General features: G+C 45.3%; 1 protein-coding gene across 1 annotated transcript; it reads left to right on the top strand.

The window, feature by feature from the left end:
- Positions 1 to 1280: 1280 nt before the first annotated feature.
- On the top strand, positions 1281 to 7515 carry MGP (matrix Gla protein). Its single transcript, XM_068191570.1, has 5 exons — positions 1281 to 1417; positions 4052 to 4202; positions 4983 to 5018; positions 6196 to 6271; positions 7137 to 7515. The coding sequence occupies exons 2-5, from the start codon at positions 4142 to 4144 to the stop codon at positions 7276 to 7278; spliced, it is 315 nt and encodes a 104-aa protein (XP_068047671.1). The 5' UTR covers positions 1281 to 1417; positions 4052 to 4141; the 3' UTR covers positions 7279 to 7515.
- Positions 7516 to 10080: the final 2565 nt, after the last annotated feature.

Raw genomic sequence — 10080 nt, 5'->3', positions numbered from 1 at the left:
CTGTTCCTGTTAATGAAGATTTAAAGGTCATCCTTTTCATCGTGTATGAGCTCTCAGACTTCCTTTTCACTGCTGTTGCCCTCTTGCTTTGTGTTATTGACAAAATTCCTCAACAACCATTCATTTTTAATGCCCATCATTAAAAGAAGTAAAGTAAATCTAGTCCCAAGAGAAATTCAATGGGCAATTTCTCATAATTTCTCCTTCCCACTGCTTAAGCTTTTGCCCCATTTGTCTGGTTCCTTACTATCTTGCCGTTTTTGTTTTAACTCCCATTTTTTTCTACTTAACTAAGAGTTTGCCAGATGGCACCGGGGCCAATGATTTACCAGTATCTAGGTAGATGAAGGTGACCAGATCTTCTGAGTCCTGATTTCTTTCAGGGTTCAGGATGTCATAGGGTTGAAACTTAGATGACCCCCAAAGGGTGGTAGACAAGGGCAAGAAATGCCCTCCTGTTTGCACGGCTTTTCAAAGGTGGTTCCTGATCACATACCCTTTGCCTTGAGGACAGTCCAAGATTGCTGTTCTCAGGATCTGAGGACCAACAGCTGCCTGTACAACGACACAAGTAATGTGGTACCTCGTTGCCACAGTGAAGTCTGAACCTTCCCCAGACTCATAAAGCATTGTTAGGAGCTAAAGATAAAAACCCTTGGACAGAAGCTGCTCACTGTTCTCTGTCCAAACTGTGGCGGTTCTTTATCTCCACGGATATGCTATCATTTCCATTTTGGGCCAGAAGCCCAAAGCCCAGTCCAGCAGTCACATGTCCTGGGCTGCCCAGCACTGCTCTGAGCCCGATGTGAGCAGAGGGTGCACCTCAGGGGTTTGGGTTTGTGTGTAGCATGTGTCGCTTTTGGGGGTTTCAGAGCTGACACCTTTGTTATGTGAGTTTTCAGTCTGATATTAGCCTGCCATTAAGAGAGAGGATCAGTTGCAAAAGCAGCATGAAATGAGATGGGAGAAGGCTCCTGGCCTACTGTTCCCTGAGGAAGAACAGGTGCCCTGGCTAGCACTGTAGCTTGAGATAGAGACAGCCAGAAAAGGAGGGGGTGAATGCCGAGGGGGTTCTCGCAACAAAGAAGGAGACTGGAGCTTGTTCCCATATCTCTGTGCACTCATTGCTCCCAGGCACAGAAAGGCAACCTGGATGTGGCTGTGTCCCCTCTAGCTGCTGGTGTGTGCTCTGGCTCTCTCCCTTTTGGCTCAGCTCTTTGATGTTGCTGGCTGCCTGGCTGTGGGCAGAAGGTGGTTCTGATGGTAGCCTGGGGGTGGATCAAGAGTGGGAGAGGGGAGGAGTCACTGATCGATGCTAATGAATAAAAGGTCCCTCTTCTTCGGTCCAGGGTCCAAGACACCAGGAGAGCTGCCCCCTGAGACGAGAGCTGCAGACTGGCAGGGAAGCAACAGCTTAGTGAGTATTCAGGGACTGCCTTGCTTTTCCTGGACAGCTGCTTATTATCATTGCCGTGCTGGTGCTTCACTGCTGTAAAATGTTAGGAGTGTTTGCTACAGTGTGTACAGTGTTGTGATTTTCCATTCCAGCAGCAGACAAATCAGGGCTGCTTTTCTGATCCCTCCTTTATTTGTGAGTCTACAGGGATCTTCCTGGCATGTACAGATTTGTCTTAGCTCCTTTCTGTACTTCTAACTAGTGGATGCCACAAGAAAGCAGAGGGATTGGGCTCACTGTGCTGCATGGCATGCTACCCCCAGGGCAGCCCACTGCTGTTGAGTAGGGGAGGTGTGTGCTGGGAAAGTATGGAGTGCAGGGGGAGCAGAAAGGAGTACTTTTGCAAGAGGAAGAATTCCCCGAAGGAGATTTGCTGGAATAGGGCTGTGAAGCTGGCATGTTCATTCATCCCTTGAAAAATGTATTGCTTCTGTGGCAACAAATGAAACATTTGGGTTAAAGTGGTGTTTGTGGCTGTTCTCCTGTGGTTGACGGCAGAGTATGCTCCAGGCATTCTGGGATTACAATCCTCTGAAATGGGAGCAGAGTCTTCTAGGGAGCAGAAAGCTCTGCCCTGAGAGAAGACAAATAAAGAGGGTTTGGCTCGAAAGTGTGTTGGAGTTTCCCACTGGGCAGCCTCACTTTCATTCCAAAGTACACCCAGCATCTTCCTCTCTGTGCCCCACTGCTTTCCCACTGGGATCTGTCCTCCAGCCTCTCCCTCATGTTTTTCTTTCTTAGCAGCTACTGTACAAAACATTTGGGAAACCTATAAAATCCACGTTCAACAATAAGTCCAAAACTTCTAAGTTCTAAGAAATGAAAAGGATCCCAGAGCAGAGAATTTCCTTAAAGAGACTGGAGTGGCAGGGCACAGAGTGGCAGCAGCAAAGTCTCAGTTCCCCTTTGACCTTGTGTCTATAGCAAACTTATAGCTTTTTCCCAAGTTTTCCTCCTCATTTCAGGCTAAGCACTGAACAGGCAAGAAATGGATGTGTATGGGGGGGCCTGGATGGTGCAGGACTGAGCTGCTCTCCACATGGGGTGGGATAATGGGGATGAAGAGAAATTCTTTCTCTTTGGTCTGAAGTTGAAGTCCCTGGTGAGTTTTTCTTCCTGAGAAAGGACGCTTCAGGTAAGGGTCATGAGTTTGACATTGAAAGAGTAAATTGCAAAGCTCAGAGTAATCTTTTCCCAATGAATTTCACTCCTCACTCATGAAGTGTTAGGCTCTGGCTAAATGTCCCTGCAGTTCTTGGCTGTGTTACCTTCAATGAGGCTTCACGGATTGGCCTCTGAAGGTGACAGCAGTGACAACAGCACAGTGGTTTGAGTAAAATGGTCTGCACCCAGAGTGCATTCACTTTGCATCCTGTCAGTGAGAAATCCTGATACCTGCATATACACATAGACAAAACAGGCAGTAGTCACAGCTTGGACGAGACATAAGAATGGTTCCTGTGGCTTAGGTTCATTCCCAGGCAGTGTCTGGGATCCCAGCCCCATCACTGCCACTGGGGGAGGGCTGGCAGGCAGTGGGTGCCCACACCCATTCCCTACCTTGCCTCTAGCAAACTCTTTCCTTTTCACTCAGCAGGGATAGCCATCTCTGTAACTCCTCTTTCGCTGCTTTCTACTGTTCCAAGAGCTGGAGAGTGGAACACCTAATGTTTTGTCCCTCTCTGCTGCCCATGATATTGGATCCAGTCAAACTCTTTTAGATGTTAAAAGACAAAGTAATTCTCCCTGAGACTGCGGGCCTTGAAGATCCATCCCAGATGAAAAGCCTTACGTTGGCATGTGCCTTTGGTGCCCATGAGGCAAGGACTGCTAGTGCTAGAACAGAGAGGGAAATGTTTGCCTCTGACTCCACCAAGATGCTGTCCTTTGGGCTGCAAGAGGAGTCTGGGGTCAGCACCACTGTGAGAGCCTTCAAAGATAGAGTTCTGGGTGCTGCTGTCATCTGAATGCAAAAATCATGATCACACCAGCAGAGGGATTCTTTCAGGTTGCTGCTTGTCACTTCTGAAGCAATAAAGTAGGAGATGAAAAGGGGCAGCAGGGTTGTATTCCTTCTCTGATAGCTGGCAGGCTGGCATTGCAGCAGAGGGCAGCTGGAGAGAGGGGGTCTGAGTGGGACAGGAACGTTTGAAGCCTCATGCTCCATGTCTCCATTGGTAAAGCTGACAGAAGAGTTTGGGCTGGTTGTATCCAGACAGAGTATGGTGAGGGCAAAGAGAGGAGATCAGAGGAAAAATCAGAAAAACAAACATTTATATTTGGGATCAACACACACCTCTGCCTTTGGGCCCCTGGCAGCCTGTGAAATTCCTTCCACTCGCCTAGGCCAGCTTTTCTGAGTGTGGAGTGATAGTGACATGTTTGCCTCTGGATCATGTCCCCCAGGCCTGAGCTATGAGAGGAAGGGGGCATGCCCCTTCCTTCCCAAAACCTAATCCAGTCTGCTAATAGAGGATGTTTTGTAATAGCTCCAAGAAGAGTGTGTACCAGCTAGCTGTCACCTTGCCCAGGCTCTTTCACGGGCTTCCTCCTAGCTCTGTTTTCATAATAAACACTCCACTGCTAATTTTGCAGTCAGCCCAGGATCTCCAGCTACCCTCAGTGAAAAGAGAGCAAAACACAGTGAGAAAGACAGAGTGAGAGATTCGTCCCTGCACTGGCACAATGCGCACTCTTGTCATCCTTACGCTCCTGGCCGTCTTGGTGGTGGCTGCCACTTCCTATGGTAGGTGACCTTTATTACTGGGTAGAATGAAAACTCCAGACCTGCAGACATTTATGGGTCTGTTCAGATGTTTGTTATTTAACTTTGTGTCTTCTTTGCCCTTAACTTGATCTCTTGTCTGCTTTCCTGCCCTTGTGTAAGATCCTCCTAGGCCTGATCCAGAGCTGTTACCTCCAGTCATTGGAATTCACGGTCAAGGATGCTTCAAACCCTTCCTCTCTGTTCCAGCTCACCTCACAGACTGCTCCTCTTTTTGCCCCTTTGTAGTCTGAACTATGATAGGTGTGCTAATTCTTAATTATTCCTTGCTAATTGGAAGATTTCCCTTTTTCCTTTTGTAATATCATCCCCTTTTCCTGGTGAGGCTCACAGTTCCATATTGATGGAATTAAGATGCTGCTTCATGCAAGATTCAAGTGCATTTCACTGTGCTATTCCATTCTCTAAGAACACATGCAAGCTTTGAAGGCAAATTGGTATTCTATCACTGTAGTGTTAGGAGCAGAAAGTGAGGAACTATGCTGCAGAATCAGGCTGGATGACCAAACGTGAGTCTGGAAGCACTGACTAAATCACCAGGTAGCTCTCTATTAAACTTCTGAGCACTTTAAACGCCTCATATAAATTCACACCACTAATCCCTTTCTCTTCCTTTTAAACATGTGCCTTAAAACATGGCTTCTCTGATTTCTGTGTGTGTTCTGTTGATCTGTGGTGTATGAAATACTGAATCCCATCTATACAGTGTAATAATACATGTTTCGTTCTTTCTTTCCACAGAGTCCCATGAAAGCATGGAGTCCCATGAGTATCTCAGTAAGAGACTGCTTTACTATTTTATTGAATTTGAAGAGTGCTACAGACATGTCCAAGATCATTTACTCATACTCCTACTAGGGACAAAATAGGTAGAACAACTGAGTCCAGGGAAATTGAATTTACTGAGTGATGGAGTTTCAGAATGAAAAGGGAGAGCGTTAAAAGAAGACTTCACATGTTTTGGTACAAGCTCATACCACTATTTTGCATAGAATATAATGAGAATTGGGAAAAATTTGAGAACAGAGTCCAGGCCTCTGTTATGTGTACCAAAACCAGGTTAACTGACACTAGAAAAGGCCGTTGCTCAAAAAGCTCTAGGATGAGCATGGAAAGAGCCACCGTAGAAGCCATGTACAGAATTTATTCTCCCTGAAGTACAAGAAGAGCCTTACTCTAAGCACCTTGGAAGCAGGTAGGGTGTGTGACTAGGAGGGATCCTTTGGCTGGAAGAGGGAGAGAGAGTGTCACAGGAAAAGCATGAAAAGGGTGAAGAGTGTCACTTTGGAACAAGCAATATCCTGGAGAGGTTAGAGAACAGGTGAATCAAAATGAAAAAGAAATTAGAACATTAGGACATCTGGAAGAAATATTTCACAAAGCAGATAGTCAGCAACACAAAGGCACATGTGGAAGCCAAATGACATCCACAGACTCCTGAACTCTGCAACAGGACTGTGATATTTCTCAAAAAAGTCAGAAGGGACTTTCAGGCCCCTCAGTCCAAAACTGCCACACAAACTTCTCAATGACTGTCTAACCTTGGAGGCAGAGAGAATTACTCAGGCCCTTCCAGTGCACAATTTCACAGTTCTTGTTGTTCTTCTGAGAGTGCTCAGATGTCCCATGGTCTATGTAGTTTGGTGCCTACCTGTTCTGGGCCAAGCTCCACTCAATCAGAGGGACTGTGGCAGCAAAATCACAGTAACATTCCTCTGGGTGATTTGAATAACAGCAGAACAAGACCAGCATGGGCACTTCTGTACAGGCTGCACTAGCCACGGAGAGAGCCTATACATGAACCAGCCAGGGGACAGGAGGGAATATTAAAAGGTCTTGGATTTAACTGTACATAGGAGGGCAGACAAGGAGTCTGTTATAAAGGAGGAAACCAGCTTTTGTTGAAATCTGGCATTGAAAATGTGCCAGTCTGAATAACCCCTTGCCTTTTCAGATCCCTTCCTCAACAGGCGAAGGGCCAATGACTTCATACAAGCCGACACGAGACTAAGAGCCATCACTCAGGAGAGGTATGCCATGGCCTCAGGATGCTGAGCTTGAGAGTGGGAAGAGATTCCTCCTTGCCAAGACAGGCTGTTAGCAGGGGTGGCAGCCATGGTGACCTGTGGAAAGCCTCGGTCCCTTTTTTACTGTGAGGTACCGTTTAAGTCCCCAAACCCAGGAAAAGCAAGAATTCAGGTAACGGAGAGTGGGTCCTTAGATTTGGAGACATGTCACATACTGAGAAGACTGATAAATTTTTCTGAAGGAAGCACCAACAGAAGAAGAGAGAATGAATGTGGGATGGTCCGAAAGCTAGCTCAGTTTGAAATCTTTTTCTAGTCCTCAGATTTCATGCAGAACTTGCATGACCTTTTCTAAATCAAAGAGTCATCTGAAGGCCTTCTTCCCTCATTTATAAAATACAGATGTAACCAATTTCATGCCTAATTCAAGGCTTGTGAAAATAAAGACTGAAACACAGAAATCATCTCTTGGTGAGGCATAAGACAAACCTTCTCCTCAGTACCAGGTGACTCCTTTGCAGAATATTTCAGGTCTTTTTTTTCTATGTATATGGGAAAGAGTAGAAGAGCTGAAGAGAGCAGGCTGGGGAAGGCTGCAAGGGGAGGACCCTTCCTCAAGTTGAGACAGGAGCCATTCCCCTCTCCCCACCACCTTACTTGGCCCCTAAATAAAAGGGTGCCTGAGGAGGCAAAACATTCCTGCTGTAGTCCCTGGGTGTGGTGAACACAGAAGCTCAGAACTCTGTAGCTGGATGATGGACGCTAATGGTAGATCCTTAATCCAAGCGGGGAGTTTCGGGACAGGAAAGGGCTGTAGACAGATATTTAAGATCTCAACACTTACCCCTCTTCTCTCCTACCTTTACAGGATCAGGGAGCGCAGTAAGACAGCCCAGGAGCATCAGAGGGAGCTCTGCGAGGACTACTACCCTTGTGAAATGTACGCTTTTCGCCATGGCTACGCTGCTGCTTACAAGCACTATTTTGGGGGGAGGAGGAGGACCAAGTAAAGGATGACCTGTCCCCACCCTGGGGCCTGGAGTCCAGGGTATCCTCCCCAAAATCGCAATGGCTCTGAAACATACTCAGTTGCTTGTATCCCTGTATGTTATCCTGCCTGCTGCTTCTCTCCCATGTAGCCATGGATTCCTACACTGTGTTAATTAGCGCTGAGCTGATGTAGCAGAGATCACAGAGAGTTCAGGATGTGGGTGTTTACTACAAAATAAATTGCTGGTTTGATACTATCTTCTCATGACTCACAGTGTTTTGGAAGGGGGGTATGCAATTTTCCATGAAGGAACTGAATTTGTGTATCATACATTCTGTTGCAGATTATGGGGAAAAACATCATTACCTTGCAAGCATATGGCTTTGGAAGAACCTATAATGTTCTTGTTCCAAGTTCTACAAGTAGCTTCTTTCAGAGGTCACTGGACAGTTTCAGCTCCCAGTCTTAGTCTAAAAACAGTGGGGTGTTCAGAATGCGGATGCACTTTTTGAAAATCAAATCTTTCTTCAGTTGGGGAAACAAAATCCAGAAGGCACCTATTTAATTTTAAAACAAAGTTAGGATGAGAGTTTGTGACAGAAAAAGCCTGTAAATTGCCTCTGGTTTATCCAGCTACCATCAGGTCCTGATGTTAGGTGCTCCTTTAGAAAGGAGTGTGTGGTCCAGACTTAACTTGTATTTCCTTTTGCAATTCCTTTTAAAACCCTTCCACTTGAAGCTACTCTGGTAGCACTTGAAAGCTGCAGAAATCAAAGCTGGAGGGGGGCTCCTGGTGGTAAATAAATCCAACGTTTGGGGTTAAGCCCATCTTTGTCCACATAGAACAATTTCATTTTACTGTTCATAAATCATTTGAAATCAAGATGTGGCTTGACCCTGTGCACAAGTTACTGAGCCCCTCCGGGACCTCTGAGGACTGAGTATGGCTGCATTCTGCTCACCATCACCAGGGCCTGTCCCCAGGCCAAAAAGCACCAGTGCTGACATGTCCAAGAATTCTGGGCTTGACAGCAGCCGGGACACCCCTTGGTGTGATTTGTGTAGGAGACATAACATCTATCTCAGCTCAACACAGATGGTTTCAGCATTCACATCTCCAGACTTACACAGGCACCTGCAAATTATAGAAGTTGGAAAGATTCATGGCATGCAATCAAAGTCTGTGATGTATAAAGTATCACATTGTTGACTAATCTGTGAAACTAAGTGTGGAGCCAATTCTACCTGGTCCATTAGAAACATGCGTCTCCTTCCAAAACATGCTCCAAGGTTTGCCAGCTTTGAAACTGAATTTTGGAAAGAAATGTGATTTATTTATTGAAAACACTTCTGATAGGAAACTCCACCCTTACAGTTGCTAAAGTTTTGTCCAGAGGAAAAAGTGAGAGAGAAATAATTTTAAGGAAAAAACCTGTACATATTAGGTATATTCACACACACTTCTTCCTTATGTTCTCAAGTAGGTGAATCTTGTGATCACCAACCGGAGCAAACTCACATATGCTAAAATCAACAAGTCTGCAGAGTCCTGACACAGTGACACCACCACAACAGAAGGCACAAGGTCTAGCGCTGTCTGGGTCTGTGTCCAGAAATATCCAGTGATTCCAATCCCCAGTTAACCAGTATAAATAATGAATAACACCAGAAATTTCTGTGGGATTTCACTAGCATAAGCAACAGCCAAAGAGATTTAAGAGACTTCATGCTGTTTAGAAAGCTTGGGAAAAGATGGGAGGATAAATAAAGCTGTTTGGATTACTAGAATTGTACATTTATATATTTATATTATTTCAAATATTCATCTGGAAGCGTAACTTTCCTAGAATACCCATTATTTTTAGATGTTTATTTACTTTTTAACTGTTGCTCTTTTGCTGAAATAATATATATACAAGACCTTTTGCTGGATGTCATTAGTATATATATTCAGCTTTCCTGGATTGTAGAAAAGTTAACAGGGACAAAAGCTGGGGTTTATTTTAATCCTGAAAATTCTCTAAGCTAAAAGACAGTGTTTCTAAGAATTGGGAAAATCCCTAATGGCTCTGATTTTCCTTGGGAACTTCCTAAACTTTACTTCTGTAATCCTGCACATGGGTCTGAAGAGGACTAGATATGAAGTGGAAGAAGAGTATATCTCTGCTACCAGAAAGAATGAGCACACTTGATTAAAAAAAAAAAAAAAACCACAAAAAAACTACCCAAAGTTGGTCTCTTGGTCTGTTCAGCCAGGAGGAGACCTCATTGCAGTATACAACATCCTCCTAAGGGGCGGAGAAGGGGCAACACCGACCTCTGCTCTCTGGTGATCAGTGATAGTACCCAAGGGAACAGCTGGAACTGTGTCAGGGAAGGTTTAGGTTGGATATCAGGAAAAGGTTTTTCACCCAGAAGTTGGTTGGGCACTGAACAGGCACCCCAGGGGAGTGGTCACAGCACCAGCCTGACAGAGCTGAAGAAGAATTTGAACAATGTTCTCAGGCACATGGTGTGAGTCTTGGGGTGTCTTGTGCAGGGTCAGGGGCTGGACTTGATGAGTCCCTTACAACTCAGCTTATTCTGTAATTCTGTGGTTCCTATGCTGTTTGTGGGACATGGATTAGGTAGCTCCGGTAGTGGGTTTGGGGAGCATGGGGTTATTGACACATAGCCCATGCAAGGCTCTTGCCATACCAAGTAACTTTAGCCACTCGGGTCCTGAAGAATAAAACAGTTTTGGAGTCTAAATATTTAATTGACTATTAGACAAGAGAAGCCAAAATAAAGCTTCTAAATTGTGACGATTTCCAGGAGGAAA

The sequence above is a fragment of the Anomalospiza imberbis genome, chromosome 5, assembly GCF_031753505.1.
Source record: "Anomalospiza imberbis isolate Cuckoo-Finch-1a 21T00152 chromosome 5, ASM3175350v1, whole genome shotgun sequence".
NCBI lineage: Eukaryota > Metazoa > Chordata > Aves > Passeriformes > Viduidae > Anomalospiza > Anomalospiza imberbis.
Note: the sequence above shows the minus strand (reverse complement) of the source record. Positions and strands in the feature narration are given on the sequence as shown.